General features: G+C 38.7%; 1 protein-coding gene across 4 annotated transcripts in view; it reads right to left on the bottom strand.

Annotated features, from left to right (window-relative positions):
- TOX3 (TOX high mobility group box family member 3) overlaps positions 1–23301 on the bottom strand; it is a 100543-nt gene that overhangs the window by 11662 nt on the left and 65580 nt on the right. For 2 of the 4 annotated variants that reach the window (XM_048816810.2, XM_048816808.2), the window contains exons 2-3: positions 14751–14816; positions 10538–10789 (exon numbers count right to left, since the gene is read on the bottom strand). In XM_048816810.2, coding sequence (XP_048672767.1) covers positions 10538–10789; positions 14751–14816 — 318 coding nt within the window. Of the gene's footprint in view, positions 1–10537; positions 10793–14750; positions 14817–23301 lie in introns of all 4 variants that reach the window. The other 2 variants (XM_048816809.2, XM_048816806.2) reach the window with 1 other exon arrangement.

The following is a 23301-nucleotide window of genomic DNA, read 5'->3' as shown; positions in this document are numbered from 1 at the left end:
TTTTTTTAAAAAGGATTGTCCTTTTGAACTGTCCATCTCCCTCTTCCCTCCCCAAGTAATGGAGGCAATTACTGCAGTGCACCAGCACAATGTTGCAGACTTCACTATATGATATGCAATGCAGATACAACTGGAACTATATAGCCTTTCCTTCCAACCAAGGACAGTGCTAGATATTGCTCTTGTAACATCAAACTCACAAAACATCCAGCAGAAATCAAAGCGAACTATTTAGTATTCCTCTTGATAGAGCAGAGTGAAATTCACCTGGAGCAAGGGGCTAGCATGAACCTGTACACTGCTTACATCCCATTTAAACCCTATTTTGATGGTAACTTCGGTGTAATGGCATTGCACTAGTCTTCTGCAGACAGGAGAATTTCACCCTACATGAACATTTAATATGATATTTTAAAAATACAATCTGAATTTTAGGCTCAAATCACTAGAAAAATCACTCTTAAATATCATGGAGCAATCCTGAAGTCTTGATAACTTCAAAAATACTGTTAAAATCAAGGGGGCCAATCCAGAATAATTTATTTAGGCAACACTTCCACTTAAATTTCAGTGGGAGTCTTGCAGAAAAACAATGTCAGGACAGTCCAATAAACGTTTTGCCTGTATAAAGATACAGGACCAGGATCAAACTCTGAACTTTGTGGGTCAGTTTTTTACAGAAGGATATGGTAAATGTCCCCACAAAAGTATGTATTACAAATCCTACACTTACGTGTGCAAATTACTCTGCGGGTATACCAACTACCCCCTGGAAAGTTGACTTAAAACATTACACATTCTATTATCCTTCAGATTTGTCACTGTCAAGATAACATAAGCCAATGTGATATACCAACTGATAAATTTACTTCAATATAAAAAGCAAAACCATCGCTTGTTCCTATCTGTAAATTACTCAGATTTTGTAAGTCAGCATCTCTCTGAAGGAAATCATCAATGTTCTCTCTCCACAACTGCAGTATAGATAAAAGAATCCATTAATCAAATTTGTAGAAGATTTGAATTTGTCCGTCCATCAAAAAAACATACTAACAGGATGCTTTTATCTGTCATAGATTAAATCCTTGTTTTATGAAATACAACACAAAGCTTTGCTCAGTATTGCCACCATTCAAGAAGTATTCATGTTTTCAAATATACAGATTAAATACCAGCCCAACTGTGGTTGCCAGCATCTCCTGTTCCACAGCCATGACCCTGTCTCACGTCTCTGGAGAGAGGAAAGTTTGCCTAGCCTTGTCCCACAACAACAGGAAAGGATAAATGACCATCTCCATTCACAGGGAATTAAGGCTGCAAGATACATCTAGAAGTTCCTCTGGATAGAGGAGACATGCACAGGTTCTGCTACCTGAAAACACTTAGGCTGTTTTAAATCTTCTGGTCTAAGTGTACTACAAGTCTCTCAGGTCAAAAAGCCATTCTCCCTTCCACTCATACAGGCACAGTTCATCCCTTGGAGACCCCAGAGATCTCAGCAAGACCACATATCTCCTCATTATTACACGCCTGAAAGGGAGAAAGTTTTGGATATATCTCAGTTCCTTTCTCACACAAAGAGCAAACAAAGGAGCAACTAGTGAATCACCCCTAGATCTAGGTGAGTGTCCTTTTCTGCTGGCTTGATCTCACATATCTCCATGTCACATCTCATTAAGGCACAGAATTTTCTTATATGCCTCCCTTCACAAACAAAACATGGGTTAGGAGGTGTGGCCAGCTCTCCCTACAGTCTGGGAGAGAATGTGTTTTAACTCCCTACTTCTAATCCTACGGTCCGTTCAGTTTTCTCTGATGTTTTTTCAGTCTGGCTTATGAACGGTCTTTCAGGCTCGGGCTGCCCATGGCTGTGGTGGTCCCTCTGGTAGCTCAGCTTCTCCATGTAGTCTTCTGGGTGCTGCACAACGTCTGCCAGCATAGACAGTTGATGTGGGTCCACCCAAGTCCGCAACTCTTGAGCAGACAGCCTAAAACCAATCCATAATTTCTTCCACTGACTAATACTCAGGCTTGAGACACCAAGTCACCTCATAGGTTAGTTGCTAGGTGAAGGAGTGCAGCCACAACCCTGAGGAAAAGACCTTCCCCCCAGAAATGCTGCTGGTACTTCTCCTCAAAGATCCTAACCCAGTCTAGGATGGCAGCCAGGGACAATGAAGGTAGTCAGTGGCAACGTTCTTACCAAAGGCCAGAAAAGAACTTGGAAAGGAGCAAAATGGACAGCCCAAGACTACTCCCAGGCAACAGCAGTGTCCATCTGCTCAAAGGTGACCAGGCACTGTCATCATTCAGTCCCATCTTGAACAGAGAAAGGATGATGGGTATTAGAACATAAGAAGGGCCATACTTGGTCAGACCAAAGGTCCATCCAGCCCAGTATCCTGTCTGCCGACAGTGGCCAATGCCAGGTGCCCCAGAGGGAGTGAACCTAACAGGTAATGATCAAGTGATCTCTCTCCTGTCATCCATCTCCACCCTCTGACAAACAGAGGCTAGGGACACCATTCCTTACCCATCCTGGCTAACTGCCATGAATATCGATAGCCTAAATGGTGTCTTCTGGAACATTTGCTCCTGGAATTGCTGCTGTTGGAGTTGGACTGCAGACTGGGCTTGCTACTACTATTCTTAGAACTATCTTGGTTGTTCTTGTCAGTCTGCAGCCTGGGTCTGCTGTGGCATATCATCTAAGTCAGGACTTCCTCCAGGTTTCTTCTTTTATACCACTTTTGCAAAGAGATTAAAAAAAAAACAACAACCGTAAACCATGTGTGATAGTTGCCTTTTCCAACTACATTTCAAAAGCAATCCATACATGGTGTGGATCTCACTTCTGTCTTGGAGCTTGGTTCTGTTAACACAGAAATTAACAAGATAACAAATTCCGCTCACTCCTTCACTCCACAGAACTCATCCGACACTTGGCTGCTCCTAGACTGAAAACTCTTCTATATATTCCTGTAGTGCCTATCACAATACTGTCTCAGCCTGGTTGGCTGAAAGACAGTCCTGCTATATTAATTAATTTTTCTTCCTCAGTGCTCAACCACAGCCTAGATCCTTCCTCTCTCTTTCTAGAAAGCCCCTCACATATCTGGAAGGGGTAATACGTCGTCACCTGCACCAGTGACTTAGCAAAACCCCTTCATATTTACTAGAAGCAACATCACCAGCTCACTGGATGGGTGTCTCAGGCAAATGCTGCCAATCTGTATCATATTGCTGCTACTGAACTTAATCTACGGTTTCTATGATATGGTACGAGTCCATTTTGACTAATGGACCAATAATGGGGATTCTCATTTCAGTATACTCAGTTTCCATTTTGCTCTGAGTTACATCATTTTTTGAAAGAGCATTTGGGGTTTTTGTTTGTTTGTACTGTAACAAGTTCACTAGCACCTGGATTTGTTAAATTTGTATCAAGAAGAGAGAAGGAGGAAACACGTCTTATAGCAAAGTGACTTTTGTCTGCACTGAAACATACAAAATTAAAATGGCATTGAGGGCATAATAAACTAGAGTCTGCAAAAACCAGTTAGATGTTTTAGTCCATCATCAAGATAGGGAAGGACTGTATTTGCTTTAGTGTTGTGTCAAACTGCAGTGGCTGTAGCCGGGATTGTTACTGTAAATTGAGTGGGCTATATATACTGTTTATTTCCACCTCTAGAAATCCCAAAAGTTGTTCAACTAAGCATTGAACTCAAATTTGCAGGTATAAAACCAACTGTCACGATTCCAATGCACACTGGTATTGCAAAGCCTTAACTGAGAATTAAGGGACTACTCCTCCAAGGTGCTAAGCATCTTTTGAAGGGCGCTAAATACACACAACTCTCTCTGACTTCAATGAAAGCCAAATGCATGCAGCTTCTTGCAGGATTGGTCCCTAAGAGTACCCTTTCGTTTTAGTTACACTTAGTCAACAGCAATTATTTATTTTGAGATCATGTCTGTGGGTATCTTATTTCTTGAAAGGGGTGACTATAAAAACTACTATTCCTAAAGTACAACTCAAATATAAAACAGACTAATACTTCTGATCTTAATCTGAACTTTAGTGGCCCATAGTTTCTTGAGAAAAAAATCAAATCATGGAAAGTAAAAGATCTCTTCTGGTGAGAATGGCCACTGTTCTTATAAATGAATAATTATCACCTTCCAGAATTAGTTGTATTTTTTCCTATTAAGGATGGCAATAAACATGTTCATAACAATAACAAGGGCTTGTTTTAATAGAACGTTCCAGGCATTAAACACATTAATGACCCATGAAATAACTGTTTTATCTGTAACACATTAAACATAGCTATAACTCTGTATTAATTGAAAACCTACTCCTTTCTCTCAAAATTTAAAATTATAAACCAAATATTTTAAAAAAGATTACATGGAAGTTTCTTTGTAAATGAAAATTAAAGATATAAATTAGAGGTATGCAGTCATGTGTGATGAAGTAATTGCCTGAAATGAAGACTTTTTTACCATTTAAACTAGTTTTTTTTTAGCTTTAATTTTTGCCATTTTGAGTTAATCTAGTCACTGAAAAGTTAAATTAGCAATTTGGGATTGAATACAGTAAGATTCAGATCTTTAAGTAAAAAGCACCACTATTTTGAGATGTTTATAACATTTCCTTCTTTGGTTTGCGTATTTACTACCCTCTAACAGGATAAAAATTGCAACTAAATTCTTTAAGGCCATGACATCGGTTCACTGTTTATTTAAAAGTCTCTTCTTATTATCTCAGTTATACCCACCATCATTTTTTGATTTTTGACCTCAAGCTGACATTTAAATGGTAACATAATTAAAGATGAGTTTATTCCAAAATGAATTAAGTGTATCTGGGCAGGATCCTAAATGTAATCAGGGTATTGTCACAATCATAAAACTCAAATAGGATCAAATCCTCACCAAACAGAAAACACAATTTCTCCAACAGTCAGTAAAATATATGGAGCAATATATGTAAAATTATCAGTTTGTTTTTGTAAAATCTATACTTTTTTGGATAAAAGGGAAAAAAAACAACTGAAAAGAGAAAATTACTTTACTGTCTGTTTCTTAGATATCAGAAAGAGAATTTCAAAATTCATCAAAGCTAACCTTCTGTTATGTACAACAGGCTAAGCTGAAAAGAATGTTAACAAGTTCAATTTTCATTCAATCAGCACTACTGCTCTCTGAAATGTTTCAATGCAGGAAAGAAATAAAAATAATCTATATGGTAATTATGAGGATGAATCCCCAGTAACTTTCAGCTACATGAAAGGTCAGTTCTATTCAAGATATTTTATCAGTCCCCTGCACATACTCCTGTCCTGTCATTTTAAATCTGAACAGCATTTTATTTTCCCATTTACAGCTACCTGCAGAATTAAGTACTTAAGCCAAATAAGAAAAAAAAAGAAAGAAAGAGAAAGAAAGAAAGAAAGAAATGTTGAACGCTGGCAAAGGCTATAATAGCATGGAGATAAATCGTTCAGCTGCTCTCTCTCAAGCCTCTGGGGCTGCAGATTTTTCTTCTCCTGGTGCACTGTGGGTATTCAAAACTTGTTCAACATGATTTCATTTCATTTCAGGCACTGCCTGAGAAAACTAAATTACAGAATCAATCATACAGAAGGTCAGAGTGAGACTTCATTACAAGTATTGCATGCTTGCATGAATATCTTTCATTTATGACTGACCCAATATGTCACAATAGCTGTCTAGTAAAAATAATCCACTTTCTGAAATTGATGTACTACTGATGTCAATGCTACTCAGCAGGCTGGGCAGATTATAGAGAGGTGTTAAAAAAAGGGAACCCTCAGGAGCACAAGTTGTAGTTTTATAGAATTGCCATCTTTTGTAGATTAAAATAATTTTTCAGAAGATCATCTAAACAGACAACAGAGCCTCAGTGTAAAATGTTTTTGCCAGAATATTGCTACTGATTTCTACTTATTTTGAGTTAGATATTTATAAGTATAGTATCTGCATCATGTAAATCAAGGGTTTCTTTGAAGTCAAAAAAGCATCAACATTCCATTTTTCATTAATACATTTTTGAATACTAGGATTTTATTTGCATATTATTAAAATGTAAATGTTAATCATACTGCACTCCTTTTATCTCCCCTTTTTCGTTGCTGTTGCCTGTTTTTAAATGTAATAGCATGCATTTAAGTAAGATAAATGTATTGTGCTTGTTGCCAATAATAATGAAGCTAATCAGCAGTGTGACAAATTGTCACTCTTTTCTAAAGCAAAACCAATGTGGCAGGGTAGGAAATCAGTCCCAATACATCATAAACTATCTTCTTCTTAATAGCATGACCAATTGTTAATCCATCAATACAATCTTTTAATAACTATTCTGGTAATAAACATCTTGCTTGCACTTTGCATGAACTGAAGAATATAAGTCATAATAAATCAAGAATATAATGTAAAGTATTATTTATTATTTTTCTGGTCCTCCTATGGGGAGTATCTGAGGAGCTTGAAGAAGTATTATGATGTAGCTAGCCAACTCTGTACCCTCAGGGAGACATAGGAGAACCTTGACATAACCTATTTTTAACTATGCCTCCAGCGATTCTGCATTCAAGTTTATAGGTGAACATGTCAGGTAGTACATAGAACAAAGCCAAAGACTCACTGTATTAATCATAATTCTGTCCAAACATTTTATTTTTTTCAAAATTTCTGATTTAAAATCTCATGACATTTCTTCAAGGTGAAATTCTACTGTACTTTGCAACAAGGTAAGGCTATATCAAGCTAAAATAACTATCACTTACAGTAAGCTCATTAATAATTCAGAAAATGACCAATGAACTTGATGTGGTTTATCTCAAATTATTTTAACCGTTCATATTCAGCAAAGGAAACTACTGCTTGTTTTTCAGTATCTATAAACTATCTCCTTTTGTAATTAGCCATAAACAATTAAGCATTAAAATAAGACTACCCAAAATCACTGCATAAGAGCATTGTTCTGTAAGTGTATATGAATATCATAATTATTTTATGGCCCCATCTTTAGTTCTTTCAGATATAGTAAATTCAATTGACCACGAAATGAAATTTCATAGTCAAAATGCCTCCTTTACATTTTTTTATTGCTGTAATAAAGTTTTTATAGCTCCCAGGCAAGGTAATTCATGAAATGTCTAATTTAAAGATGAATTCTAATATTATTAATAAATATTTACCAGTTGAATAAAGTGCCCATTTTCAATATAAAATATGATATACTGTTTTCATTATCTATTTTCAGAATGAAGATGATCCACTGGGAATGTATCTGAATAGTAGATAGAGATAAAGGAGTTTTGGGAAACCTGCACGATGACCCTTTTTTATTTTTTAAAGACCCTTAAGCTATCCAGTGTTTGTGGGCAGGGGAAGAGTTTGATTTAAGAAGAAAGGGGAGGAAAAAATGTCATCACTTAAAAACGTAGGCTGCCTCTCCCACAGTAAAACCCAGAGGGAACAGTCCTGGGGAGGAAATCAAGACACGAATCCCCCTGCAAAGTTCCTCCCTGGTCTTGGGCCACGGGACCTACCCGCACCGCTTCATCAGCTACCTAGTAAGGCAGCTCCATTAGAGCTGTGCTAACAGGGATTCCCACAGCTACAGCTTCCCCAGCACCACCTGAATTGCGGGGGGTGGGGTTTGGGTTAACGGTCTCCTCAGAAAATCTCAGAGGGGCTGGTGGGAGGATGAGGTGTGTGCTTGCCGAGGCCGCCTCCTGGCCCACCAGGAACTAGTCCTGCACCAATGAATCAATGGGAGCTATGGTGTCAAATTCAATGGGCACACAATCTAGCCCCCAGTGTCTACTCCTTCCCCCAGAGTGGGCCCTGGAAAAGGAAGGACGTGATTCTGCAGAAGCGTAGCTAACCTAGTGGAGGTGGGAGGGTCAGTGGAGAAGAAGTGATCCAAATCAGAGTCTCTTCCATAAGCAGTCTCTTCCATAAGCAGATCTGAAGGGGACCATCCAACACCATTATTTGTGGGGAATCACAAAATATGAAAAATGCAAAATTAAAAGCCATATCCTGGTCACTTTGTTCACACAATCCAACTGGTAACACCAAGGAGAAGTATGCAGGATGTGGTCAAAAACATTCTATTATTTGTGCCTGAACTGGTTGTGGTGTGTGAACTGTATACCCATACAAATCACAACAGTTCAGGATTCCCTACTTCTTTGGCACATAATTCCCTACTTCTACTCCAAAGCCTGAGACTTTAATAAACTTTTTTCCTCTGGTTTAATCACTCCGTGTGCTCAAAACATACACAAATCCCAGGCAGGATGAGATCAGAGTAGAGGGATCGTATTCTGAAAGTTATGACTCCTGGCCATGGAATTATTTTGACTTTCTGCCTGCTCAGCAGTGAGATTCTTTTATTTATTTATTTTTAGTGTTAGCTATTTATCATGACCTTAATGGGAACATTCAAGTTTGCAATGAAGCCAGCAAGCTGTAATGGGCTTTCAGCTAGAATGGAGAAATCCAAAGAAACATTTGCTGCACATGTATTTGTAATTTTTTAAATTACTGCATCTTGGTAGAAATCTAATCTTTCCATGCTTTTACCTTATCTGGAGTGTTTCATTTAAAAAAATAAGACCATGTGTATAAAACTGTAAACTGACAATGTGACTTGCTTTCTTCTAGACCACTAGTAAACTTGCATTTTAATTTCACCACGCTAAGAAGAAGCTCCTAGAAAACTGCCAATCTGAATAACTATTAGTTGTATAACGTATCTGTCTACCTGTACATATAGCCATTCTTTATTATGAAATACAGAGACTAATTCAAACTGTAGCCAAGGAGTTTAAAATGCTAAGTACAGTAAATTTACCACTGAGATTGGAAATAACTGTGGATCTGATAGCCTCACCCCAAAAACACTCAAAAAATGGGACCTGTAGGAGAAAAAACTAGGTTCCCTTTTGTAGAGTTCCCAGCAGATCAAGAAGTGAGATTTGAATCTCTGCACACTGGAATGAGCAAACACTGTGGGCAATAAAATACATGGACCCTGCAAGATACATGCAGATCTACTTGACATCATGGCAGTCTGTCTGAGGAACTGTGTCTTCCGAAAGTTCCCCCCACAACTTTCCCAGCCATATAGTCAGAGTCATCCTGGCCAGAGACTCCTCAACCCACTGCTATCCCAACAGACTTCCCACTAAAGTGGGAGTTGCACAGCATGAAAAGGCTCTGTAGAAAAGTTAATATATCTTAAGGTTTTACTAAATTTTTAGTAGATTCTGATTGGTGTGGTTAAAGGTGTACCTATCATGCTGGCCGAACCCTTCCCCACAGTCAGATCTCTACCTTGCACCCCATGCCAGGCTTTCCAGAGGACAAGGGCATAGATGATGCCTTGCCTCAGCCTACCACCACTCCCAGGGGCATGGACAAGCAGAGAGCCCCTGTTTGCGAGGATCCTCAAAGGACAATCTTATCCTGTATTTCCAAGCATAATCAAAATACTGAAAACAAACAAGTTATTAATTTAAAAAGATGAAATTTAGGGTTCTTAGAACAACTCCATGGAATTATACATACATAGTATAGTAAAATATTTCCTTTACTGTCGATAGATTGGTTCAAAAAGGGAAGGAAAGGAAATGAAGAAACATTCTCTGTATTATGCTAGCAAACCATCCCTGGTACTGTCGAGGCAGTCCCTTACCTTCCACTCAAAATACAGCCAAATAATTCCTTGGTAACTAACTTACCTAAGACAGGAGGAAGTTTTACAGGGGAAGAGCAGTTCCTTCAATTCTATAGAACAAATTCTGCCCTCAAAAGTGTGGATATAGCTCTCATGAACTTCCTCAGCATTCCTGAGTGCATGCAGTGGTAGAATCTGGCCTATGGACATGGGTTTCTAAATCCAGTCCCAGAATGCAAATTCTTACGTTAACAGTATTACCAGGCTGGTTCCTTTATTGTAAAATAGAGAAATCCATTCATATGCAGCTCAACAATACATGGTTTATTAACAACAAAGCCCACATTCCTGAATCTACCAACAGTTACCCTTAAACATTTTCCAGTTGCCATAGAGAAGCAAATACACCGAACCCTTGCTAAAATGCGGGGTTCGGGATCCAGGTGCGGTACCGCGTTAACAGGGGGACCACGTTACCATGGATCCCAATTTAAATATTGAAATTTGGGAGCCATCGCCACAACCGCACTATATGCGCATCCGCGCTCTAGCGATGCGCGCTCTAGCGAGGGTCCGCTGTAATGCTATTCCATTAGTTGTAGTACTCCCTATCATATGTAAAGTGCTGCAGATACGCAAGTAATATTATCTATTTAATACTGGCAAATGTTTAAGGGTGACTACCGTTCCACTAGATCAGACGGATATTTTGAGAGGTCAATAAAAATAGGTATTTTTATATATTAAAAAAATCTGCATTTCTATGTTTTGACAGGTGCTATTAGTTAACTGAAAGATACAAAGGACCATGCCTACCATATGCAATCCATTGCTATGGATTACACCATCTTGCTCCACAAGATTTCGTGATATTGTAATAGAAGGGAGATCCAAGCTCTGTGGAGGAAACTGGGGTGTAAATTCATTTCCTTGTCCAGGCAGCTGGTCGCTTAGACCCTGAAAGGGCAACAGTATATCTGCCATTCCCAGCGTGGGGTCTGACTCAGGAGGGGGCGTAATTGGTGGGATCTCAAACTCTTCATCTCCGAGGCTTGGAGTATGGAATGTCTGCTAAAGAAAAGAAAAGCAAACACATTAGAGTGCACCATTCTAAATATTCATTTTTGGATTTGCAAACCAAACGAATTCTGTATTATTTAGCTCTCAAATGAAAACTCTGTAAATAACAAATTTTATAAGTTTCATATACATAGGGCTTTGTGGATAAGTCTGATTAAAGATTTAAGTCTCATTATCATATGGATTTAATGGAGTATCAGCATTAACAGTTTTTAATGCGTACTTAATTAGCAACATCTGTCTTTGCTGTTAGATTGAACATCAGCCACACTGGATTTGGGCTGTATAACAAATTGCCACTTTATTTATATGTTTTTGAAATAGCATCAACAGCTTACATTATTCTTATGCTTCATAAAATACTGACAATTTTGCAGCACATACACTCCATTAATCCAGTACTGAACATGGCACATCTTTTGTTTCCTTTTTACAACTAACAAACATGAAATATTATAATTCAGTTTTTGATTTCTTTTCTACTCCACCTATGAAGTACAATGGACCCCTTTGCATAAGGGTTATTATTTGGACCACAGAAATGTATACAATAACAATAGTGAGTATAGTAGCTTCCAGTGTTTTCTGAAGCAAGCCAGCATGTTTGAACAGTGGGTTTTTTTATTAAGTAAACACCTGTTAAGATGCCTGGAGCAGAATATATACTGCCAGTTATCGTCAGGGTTTGTATGTGTGTGTGTGTGTGTGTGTCTAAGATAATCTTTATTCAACTACAGTCTGGATCTGGCCTCTGCATTGATGACTTTTATTTGAAGAAAAAAAAAATGAACTAAGCTTATTCAGATTTCTTTCTTGTGAGCTAAATGAATTTCTGTATATTACTTCAGGTCCACTGCTTCTTAATAATAGAAATCTAATACTTGAAATTAGGCCATTTCACATATACCCAAATCAGGACTATCTCAATCAAACTCAGCAGTTGGCAAGCCTAAAATAGGCACTCTGTCTTGTTTTGGACGTGCAGCACTGCCCTGGGATTTATTTGTTTGTATTAGTTCAAAATTCTAGTTGAGAGGGACAAAAATTGTTTCATGTATTATTTATATTGTTTGAAAGAGTGTCTTAATTCCCGTTAATTTTAAAATGATATGTTCAGTGAAAGATCTCATTAAGTGCTGTAAATTGTCATCCTTCAGACTGTTAATGATGATATAAATTAATAACCGCTTGAGAGAAGATGGAAACTGAAACACAAGTAAAACCTTTGCTTGCATACAGAACCTGTCAGCTGTCATTATTGGTCTCTCACCAGAAATGATGAGGTCCCAGACTGCTACAGTCTGCAGGAGCATAGTGAGAGAGTCTGCTGAGACTCTAGCAGTCTCGCTTGATGCAGAATATCGCAACTTAATTCCAGATTTGAAAGCTGGTCCTGAATTAGGGAGACATTTGACTTTCATTGCCATGTTACAAAAGGCATACATTTTCTTAGTGTGGAGCGCTGAGTTCACAAACACAAAGGATGGATTGGCCATGAGAAGTGGTTGGCTAATGAACATAACCCTATGGCTGCATTTGCAGTTATTTTGGCACTAATGTGGTCTAGTAACAGATGCAACTGTAATTTGTGACTCATTTGCTACCCCATTACTGCTTAATGAAATCTAACATATCACATTAACAATACGGATAAACACTCATTCTTGATATGTGGCATTTGGCTGTTTTCATTACCACTGTAATTAACACTTGAAATATTATTTCAATAAATATTTAAGGTGCTTTAAAAATGGGTCATGGTAATCATCATGACACAGAGACAGAAAACAAAGCAGAAGTGAGGATTCTAAATGTGAAGGTGTTTTAGTGCTTACACTGTTCTCTCTGCGGGGCATTATTTACGGGAATAAAATGGTTTTCTAGCACGGCGGTGTCCATATGCAAAATCCTAATGAATAAGCTGCGCTCATTTAAATGTAAAAACTGAATAACCAAACACACACTGAATGCAGTAATTGCCAAGTTAGGCTCACACTATAATGCAAATATTAACACTTAATCATATTCTTATTCTTTCTCTAAGCAGTGAAATCAGTATCATTAGACTAGCTCTGAAACTCTGTTTTAAGTGTCATATTTATGAGGTAGTAGTAATTATGAGAATGGGATTTTGTTTCCTCATCTAAAGGGATAAATCCATTACAACTGTATAAATATATAATGCAACCATATAATAACGCAACATTTGTATAATTTACAAGTACAGAGAGAATCATGAGTAAACTGATGAGTACTTACATAAAACTAATTCTCACAATATAATAGCTTGAAATAAGTATACATTAAAAATATCTCTAAATGATCCAAGAATGAGGATAAAATAGATGTAATCTAAAAGAAAAAAAAAGTATTGTAGTGATGTAGTCTTAATCCAAATCACTGGGCTATTCAGATTGTAAAAAGAGGTATGTGATTTGATATTGCAGAAAGGTGCTGTTATAACCAAGATAATATAACATTTCTGGGGGTTATCTTACCAAATCGTATTTTTTAAGTTATTAACTTTTCAAATATTTATTTCTTATATTTTTTTTTTAAGAAGTGTGTGCATGGTTAAATGCCATCTGTACTGAAATGTTCAAAACATTTGTTCCTTTTGATAAAAATGCAAATCTGGAGAACTGTTGTATCAACATATAACAGCCAATGTCTGACACGGTGAATTATCACAGCTGGAATTAAATTGTCTCTGAACAGCTGCTGGCAGCAGAGCTTTCATCAATGTTTGATTCAAATGTAGGAAAAAAATTCTACAGAATGAAACATCATGTTGTCATTACAGATGGGGTTTGTGTTCATTATCACAAACAACCCTGGAGCCAGTGCCAAACAATATTCCCTTACCTAAGCAGTGTTGTTGGATAAAAAGAGATGGTGGCCATTGTAAAAATGATTCATTAAATACTACTCTTAATTTGAACCTTCAACTTTATTGTAACGCCTTCTTTGCCACTGAGTTCCATACCACTTTCTGTTTGGCTCTATCGAGCACAGTCATGACAGAATTGTCACCTTCAATGAATAAGGTCAAGGCTGCTCAATTTTTCTAACCTTTCCTTACCCTTGGGAGATTTATGATGTACACCTTATGTACATATTAAATATTACTTACTACCAGTTTCTGCCTCTGTCTCCATATTCCTACATTACACATGCATGCCCATAGGTTTTTAGGCAATACATCTTGCCCTTTTTATCTTTCCACCCTCATTGGAACAATAGCTGTTATTTTCCAGCTATGCCCAAAAGGCAGCTCCATCTAGAGCTGATGTCAATACTACTGCAATGATAGTCTAAACAACTGGTTGACAGAAGATTGTGGTCTAAAAACAACTGCAAAAACACGGTGGTTGGTGCACACAGCCCTTCACTAGCCCCACTCCTACAAGCTAGCAGCCAAACGTATCACCTCAATGATCTGTCAGCCTCCATCAATTCAGACCCAAGGCTTGTTCCCAAGCCCATGTCTAAAACTTGGCTGAAAGTCTGTTCCTCGTTCCCACAACACAAACACTGCAGCCAACTAAGTTGTTTTGTTTTCTAACTTATGTGAGTGTTAAGAACCCAAATTAAAATGTTTGTATCTATGAGTGAAATTAGCATATTAGCTACTAATGACTTCTACTAGGCTTGCTTTCAAAATCTACACCTACTGTGCCTTTTATTTGTTTCCTTCTGTTTATAATTTTTTTCATACACAAAGCAGATTTGTTTCTATTGACATGCTATGTAAGTAACAGCCTTATGGACAGCTAAATTGAGTAGTAATGGAGAGCTGTCAGGTTATTTTCTTTCTCATTAAAGTCTTTATTTTGTGCTCCATAAAACACATACAAATTCAGCACTTCACTCTTCATCTGTTGAAAGTCTGTTAAATTATCAAAGCAAACAGCGGAATATGAACACAGATAAAAAGAAAAACATCTACCTCATTTGCAGTAAGAAATGCATTATTTGCCTCCGTCATGTTCATGTAGTTGTTATTGTTTCCAAACTGAAAGAAAAATAGATATTTGGCTTTTAATATATGCCATGATAAACCTTTATGACTATACAGTCAAAATATATTCTTTATCCCATCAACTACCGAGAAAAGAACTCCTTCTGAAAAAAAGATAAGATGTAAATCTGCACAAGCTCTTTTGGAGCTGCTATAGTCACAACCAAGCTGGAGATTTTGATTATTATATTGCTGCTTGAATTAGTATGGATCATTTGTGTCCCCCAGTTCTGCACAGAAAGGGTCCACTCTGTGCCTGGAATCTGCCCCTTCTCATGAGGAAGGTGGGGTCAGCTGACTCTGCAGCACAATCACCTCTATCAACCAAGCATGTCACGGGTCCATTCTCAGAAACAGATAATTCATCCCCAGGCTCTATTATGTTTCTGCAAAGGCCCACCCATCACCCAGGACGTCCTGAGGGGAACCAATGCCAGGGGAGTCCCCAGTAGCAGGGTTTCAATTAGAGCTTATTTAAAAAAGGAAAGAGGGGAGGGAGAATGAAGGAAGTCTGCAAGATTTTTTTTTTTACGTCTCCATCATCTCCTCCCACCCATTCAAAAATTTGAAATCTTTTGCACAGTTCTCATTCTAGTGGAGTCACACTGCCAGGGAGCCAATGGGGGCAGGGATAGGGAAATTGTGCTGGGGATCTGCCAGGTTTGTGGTGAACTCAGTGGCCCATTCCATTGAGGGCCTCTTCCTCCCACACATGTGAACAATCAAAGGGTATCCTCATGGAGCTTCTCTCCCCCAAGTTTCCTTCCTTCAAACTCTGAATCATGAACATCAGTTGACTATCAGAGAAATATTTATTCTTTTTAGGGACCAGTATGGAAAAGAGGATGTGGCTAACTGGTGATTTACATGCACGGCTCTCTTAAATGGCAGCAGTCAGATGTTTGTAGGAAAATAGGTAGACTGGTAACTATCTTTATACACACACAGGCATTTCATAAGCTTTGCTTTTCAAGAACAAATACCATTGGTGTGTTTGTGTTGTCAGCTGAAACAACAAGCTATGGCGTTTCAAACCTCCTTTGTGTTTCTAAGGTTCTATTTACTACGAGGCATAGTGAAAAAAAATATAATAAAGGGTAGCAAAAAAGGAAAAAGTCCCTACGCCACATTTGTGTATGTTATCTACGTTCATTAGTGTTGTTTTAAACTAATATTTAATACCTAACATAGCATTTTGGGCAAGAGTGAAAAAAGGGATTGCTGAAATCTCTGAACACATTAATTTTTTATACACTGTCATTAAAATGACCTTCTCACACCATGAGAGTTAAGGTTGCATCAGCATTTCTATCCTGACCTCCTATTTTCTGAGTTTTATAACTCAAATATAAATCTTTCCTTGGGTCTTTCCCTTGTCTTGCGAAGTCTTGAGTGCATTTTACTTGAAGTGATTTTTTAAAAAATAGACATTTTTGATACTACAGAGCTCTACAATGAGTTTGTGAGGATGGGGAAATATTCATTTTCACAGCCACCCCCACAATTGTCTGCTCCAAATGAGATAATCCAAAAATGCTGCCAGAGCGGGATGAATCCATAATGAAAAGGGATATCCTCCACCCTCACTCAGTACTTTGTCCAACTTACTGCCTGGAGGTCTTGGTGATGAAGAGGTTTCAGACCTTGCCCCTCATACCTGCAGCATCAGAGAATGGGATTGGGGGAAGAAAACTGGGTCTTTTCTTGAAAGGGTTAATTTCCCTGAAAGACACAAGAACCTTTCCCCAAACTCCCAGCAGCACTGGGAGGAGGGAAGAAAAGGAAGATGGGTAAAGGGAACTGGGGTCTGATCAAAGTCCACTGTAGTAAAATGAATATCTTTCCACTGACTTCACTGGCCTTTGGATCCCGCCCTTGGAGATAGACTTTAGAAACAGGGTAGAAGACAGAACTGGAGGAACTGTAGAAGGGAAGAACTGGAGAAGGAAAGCAAGAGATCAACTGCAACTTACAAAATTAGAGAGTAAAATCTCCACCCCAAAATATGAAGCGATACACAAATCGTATCTAGGATGTAGTCTAAGTAAAACTGGTGTTTATGGCATACATATACTGTGTCATAACTACAACTAACTACATAGCTAAAGATGATGTCAATATAAAATTCACCCAGGGGCTTAGTTTTTAGAGTCAGCCATTGCATATTAACCGGAATTTTTTCCGGACAAGATCTTGTGTGGATTTTTAGCATACAGACTTAGTACTCATGCACAGCAGTGAGACTGACATGATAGATTTCTCATGTCAGTGAGTCGAGAACTAAGAAGGATTTACATGAAAAACTATAATGGCTCCAAAGGAGCTGTTCTTTTCTACAGTACCAAAACAAATCACTTATTAAAATAATATCTAAATACAGTCATGTACATGAGAGTGATTTTATCACTATCTACTGGGCAGAGCCAAATTCAACCCTACTATATAAATGAGCATATCTTTCCTGAGGTTGGACCTGCTCACAACAGGCCTGGTTTTGGCTATATACACCTTTAAAAAAAAAATAGAATGATGTGTTTTCTTGGTCTTCATATACTTAAGTACAACATAGGCTGAGGCAGATCTGAATGCCAACTGTTTTTTTCTCAATTTTATGCGATTCACAGATTGAAAATTATGTCTGTCTGTCGTTAAGACGATGGAACAAAATGAGAAAACAAGGGAAGTCAAAGTGAAGGCTGCAACTACATTTTTAACTTGCTACTGTTATTGCGAATGGCAGCTCCCATTTTCTATAAGAACTCCAGAAACTAGCCTCAGACAATGCAGTATCTGTGCTGCCAACGTGTATCACAACTTCAACATTATTTAATTGTAGGTCTTTGTCTGTGAATTAGAAATCCATTAAGACAAACTATGTTTTATCAGTGAGCATTTTAAAGATTAAACTTACTTATTATCTAATAGTAACCACAAATGACACAGGAAAATAAAATGGTTATTATCTTAAGGACCTAAACAATTCAAAAAACAAATTAAGCTTAGAGTGAAATAAGAACTGGGTTAGAAATCCTCTTCTGAACAGTTAGTATGCGAATGTAATTACTGAAGAAACTACAGCTAATCAGCTGTGAATTGTATCCATTAATTAGTATTTGCCCTGGAGAAATGAGAAAAATCAGTAACAATGTTAACACCGCAATGCACTGATGAGTACTGAAACACAGGGCCCTCAGCAGTTAGTCAAGCAGGTGGCTCCAATGGTCCAAGTAATTTTAAAAGCTCTCACCTGAAGTGCAGAGCTGGAATTACAAAGCACTTCTTGCATATCTTTTGTATCTATATAAGGCTATAATTAATGGCTTTTAATTTAGAAACACTTTATGATCATCTGGGAACAGTTATAAATCATTCTAAATAGAACAAGGAGTTCTATTCTATTTTAGTAAAATATTTCATTTAGAATAGGCAGACAAATCAAACCTGTTGTGTGAAATGAGTCAACACCTATCTCCATTTATTTTCTGGGAACTCACTGACTGACATATACCAGTAACTGACTGATATATACCAGTAATCCACATACTTGAGAACAGGGGTGCAAAAGGAGGGCTAGATCCTGCAATTTAATTCACATGAGCGCAACCCTTGTGACGCCTCACTGATTTCACTGACTGGGGCATTAAGGTGGATCCAGCCGCTGGATCTAGCCCTGATACCTTACTGTTTGAGTTGGCCTATGTGTTGTTCTAAAAATTACTTAGTAATAATAGGTTTCAGAGCAGCAGCCGTGTTAGTCTAAATCCGCAAAAAGAAAAGGAGTACTTGTGGCACCTTAGAGACTACCAGGTGCCACAAGTACTCCTTTTCTTTTTTTAGTAATAATAGTCAGTAATACTTTGTACTATATGGCGTCTTTCACCTGAAAATCTCAACGCACTATACAACTAATAATGAATAAAAGTTTCGGGAGGAACATGCAGCGTTATCCCCAGTTATTCAGAAACAGAGGAACCATAAGTGACTTTCCCAGGTCACAAAGCAAGTCTGCGGCCCAACTGAAAACAGAACAAGTTTTACTGGCTGCCTGTCCTGTGTTCAGCCATTGGCTCCTGCTTGTTTGATTTCAAGAACTGCACAAAGTCCAGTTCCAATACTGACTAAGATTTGCACCCGGTCTCGCTTTTATATATGCACACCATATGCACACTGTATTTTGATGGAGCAAAAGAAACTGTATATGCACCCTCATGTTCTGCAATGCATTGAAATAAGAAAAGCAGGTAAGATATTTTGAACAAACTGTAGATCATCTCATTCATTCATTCTGCATGTGCAATGCCTAGGACCCTCTCAAATTCACAGGCCATTTAGGTCAATTTCACGGTCATACGATGTAAAAAATCATAAATGTCATTATTTCAGCTATCTACATTTGAAATTTCACGTTGTTGTAATTGTAAGGGTCCTGACCCAAAAAGGAGTTGGGGGGAGGTGGCAAGGTTATTGTGTGTGTCTGTGTGTGTGTGGGGGGGTGCAATACTGCTACCCTTACTTCTGTGCTATTGCTGGCGGTGACTGCCTTCAGAGCCGGGCAGCTGGAGAGCGGCGGCTGCTGGCTGGGAGCCCAACTCTGAAGGCAGAGCTACCACCAACAGCAGTGCAGAAGTAAGGATGGCCTGGTATGGTATTGCCATCTTTACTTCTGCGCTCCTGCCTACAGAGCTGGGTCCTCAGTCAGCAGCCGCCACGCTCCAGCCACTCAGCTCTGAAGGCAGCTCAGAAGTAAGGCTGGCAATTCTGCGACGCCCCTAAAATAACCTTCCAACCTCCCACCTGCAACTCCCTTTTGGGTCAAGATTCCCAGTTTGAGAAACGCTGGTCTCTCCTGTGAAATCTGTACAGTATAGGGTAAAAAACACACAAAGGACCAGATTTCATGGTCCGAGAGGCATTTTTCATGGCCGTGAATTTGCTAGGGCCCAAGCAATGCCCATTCAAGTGAGTGGGAGCTTTGCATTAAAACTAATGACATTATTTGGTCCTATGTCTTTAAAATTACAACAGTCCTTGGGGTGAAATAGCCTTGGACTTCAGTGGGGCCAGGATTTCATCCTTTTCTCTCTCTCATAAGGTTAGATGGGGGGGGGGGGGTGTGTGTATGTTTGTTTTCACTTTGGGGAATGGTAAGAAATCTCTTGTAGCTCATTCTTAGTGCCAATCCAAAGCAGCCAAGTAATTGCCATTCTGTAGTCCAGTAAACCACCATTGCTGGTCTTCTCAATTACATACTTTCAATTACAATGCTTGAACTGAAATGTCTAATCTCACTACAGATTGCAGTTTTTAAAAACATTTTTCCTATATTAGGTTAAAGCGGTGATACTCAGACTGAGGCTCAGTAGCGGCAAGTGGCTCTGTAATGCGTCTCCTGCAGCTCTTCACAGCACATGATATCAAAACACTGTGTGATTTAATTATTAAGCAATCTAAGTTATTAACCAGTCAGGATGCTTTTACTATGTTACTGTAGTTGAAAAAATAATACTGGGTCAGAATAAGAAAGAAAGCAAGCTATAATAAGTGAAGCAATTAAGTCACACCACTGTGGCTCTTTTGGGTGATGTGGATCGCTAATTTGGCTCCTGAACCACTGAGGTCTGAGTATCACTAGGTTAAAGTTTCTTTCCCACCCTGCATGCTTGTCCTAATGGACAAAGTCAAATCAACCCAAGGAGCAGGCTTAGGTTTTAAATATTGTGCAACCCTTCCCCTTCTTTTTAACCCTTATACCTTTAACTTGCAGTATTGCCAACCTTAGATACCCACAAATCATGAATCAGCTCCCAAAACACCATGATGTTAGCTTAAAAATCACAAGATTTTATAACAATAATTTAGATTCTGATTATTTGCATTCTGGTTTTTGAACCTTTATGGTAGACTTGCCTTTAGGGTTTTCAATCTGTTCCCTGCAACCAGGAGTGCTAGAAACTTTTTTTTTTTTTTTGGTAAATGAAAGTTGAAATTCTCATGAATTCATATGAAACCAGGAGCTGAGGCAATACTGTCAGGAACACATCACAGGTGAAAGGTTCATAGAGTCTGGCTTCCTCTCCAACATAAAAAGAAAAGGAGTACTTGTGGCACCTTAGAGACTAACCAATTTATTTGAGCATGAGCTTTCGTGAGCTACAGCTCACTTCATCAGATGCATACCGTGGAAACTGCAGCAGACTTTATATATACACAGAGAATATGAAACAATACCTCCTCCCACCCCACTCTCCTGCTGGTAATAGCTTATCTAAAGTGATCATCAGGTGGGCCATTTCCAGCACAAATCCAGGTTTTCTCACCCTCCACCCCCCCCACACAAATTAGCCTCCTCAAAAAATTAAATTTTGGGCTATAGAGTGTGTTATTCTTCTGTAGCAGTGATGAGGCAAAACACATTTCCAGAAAGTAAAATATAAGCGACAGTACATAATCAACTTTATATTACACCCTGTTCTAAAAACGTGACCATATTTTCACAGCTGTACCCATAAGCCTCAAATCTGAAAGTATTAAAAATATGGTGGAGAATAATTTGGTCTAAAATATCCCATGATTTTCAGAACATTAACTATGAGTGAGATGGGAGAGTTTAGGTACGTAGGATGAAATCTTGGTCCCACTAAGGTCAATGATTTTACCCATAATACGTAGCAATTCTTAAATAACCGAACTGTACACATCACCATCCTTTTAACTACCAAAACCCTAGTATAAATCTGTTTGAAAATTAGTGAATAAAAATGAACATTTAGTCTTGAGATAACTCATCCCTAATATTCACACTAGAAAGAAGCAGATAGAGAAATACAGTAAGTAACTTGAAGATAGACCAATGGATAGACCAATTTTCAAAATGCCACCCACCTGCCTCAGTGGAACTTGGGGAGAAAGGGAACAGTCCCAGCAGCAAGGGAGGGAGACACTTGCTCCTCCACCCTGAAAGTCTCTGGCACCCATCGGCCAGCTGGGAGGGAGGGTGTTGATTGGCCAGCATATCACAGCTCCCAGGATTTAACATGAAGCAGGGGCCACATGGAGCCTCTTTCAGTTCTGTTCCAGTGGCCTCACACTAATCACCCCAAACCAGGAATTGAAATCCAGTTGACAGATGCTGCAGGTCTAGACATTCAACCCTTTGGGGGATCAGGAAGGAATTTGTTCTCCCATGGGCCAATTGGCAGAGGACAAGGAGTTTTTTGCCTTCCTCACAGCATCTTCAAACCACAGCAGGTTAGGTAGGAACACGTTTAGTGCCTAACACAGGTACTTGGGTTGAGTTGTTTATTCATTGCAACTTGCAGCCAGTTTCCAGGGCAGTTAAGAGGATAAAATGAACAGTTCTGATGATAAAACTGATAAAAGATCTGGGATTTTGGTGATAGGCCTTGGGCTCATGGGATAGGGTGAGACCTTGTGGCCTTCGCAGGCTGAGATTAGACTTGTGACCCTCGCGGGCTGAGATCCCCATCCTTCTGCACCCCCTGTTCCCCTGGCCAGGGGGGAGGGTACTAGGGCTCAGAGACAGATGAGTCCTGGAGCATAGGCTGAGGAGAGCCTATCCCAAGTTATGGATTTTCTGGTCATGATCCCTGTAACCCTGGCATGGGAACCAACTAAATGCTTGGTAGAGGAGAGTGTGAGTGACGGGCAGGTAGTGCCCCTCCCGTGTTAAAGTTTAATAAAAGTTGCAACCTGCCACTTAATTCCACGCATGTGTCTGTCCTCATTTTGCCGCTATGTCCGCATCAGAGTGCTTTCAGGTGACTTAAGAGTCTAAGTCCAATGGACTTTCAATAGATTTCAGCCACTATACTACTTAGGCGCCTTTGAAAATGTTGCCCAAACGTCTTCTATCGAACACAAACAACAATTTTTATAGTCATAGTACTTTTACCCTCAACTGTGAAACCTGACTCACCAAGCAAATCTATTATATATTCCCAATCAAACTCCTCTTGTTAGTATAGACTAACCAGGCAAACACAAGGAACAAAAGGAGAAGCTTTTATTCCAACCAAGGACAAAACAAAATCTGGCAATAAGAATAGGCGGCAAAGATGTACTGAAATCATACCACAGTAAAAAACAAAAAAACCAAAAACCACATCACAGTATGTCAAGACAATGAATGGGCCCACTGGTACCATACTAACAGAACATATCGTGAATTGGGAAAAAAACGTATTTATGCCACTTGAAGAAAAGTTTATAATTCTGTACTCAAAGTACTGTAAGTTTGAGGAGGATGTGCCATACTTCTCTTACCAAAGAGATATGCTGAATCCCTTATTTAGGTGAAAATAGAACTCATATTTAACTAATGCAACCACCTGTGCCTTCATAATTATTAGTAAATAAATATCAAAAATAAATATTTAGGGCCAAATATTTAATGGATTCTCAGTGTGGTCTTTAAACACCATATTCTGCAAACTCTTGCACCTAATTCCTGCAAACTCTC

The sequence above is a fragment of the Caretta caretta genome, chromosome 12 (genome assembly GCF_965140235.1).
Source record: "Caretta caretta isolate rCarCar2 chromosome 12, rCarCar1.hap1, whole genome shotgun sequence".
NCBI lineage: Eukaryota > Metazoa > Chordata > Testudines > Cheloniidae > Caretta > Caretta caretta.
The sequence above is the reverse complement of the archived record's forward strand: the minus strand, read 5'-3'. Positions and strand labels throughout refer to the sequence as shown.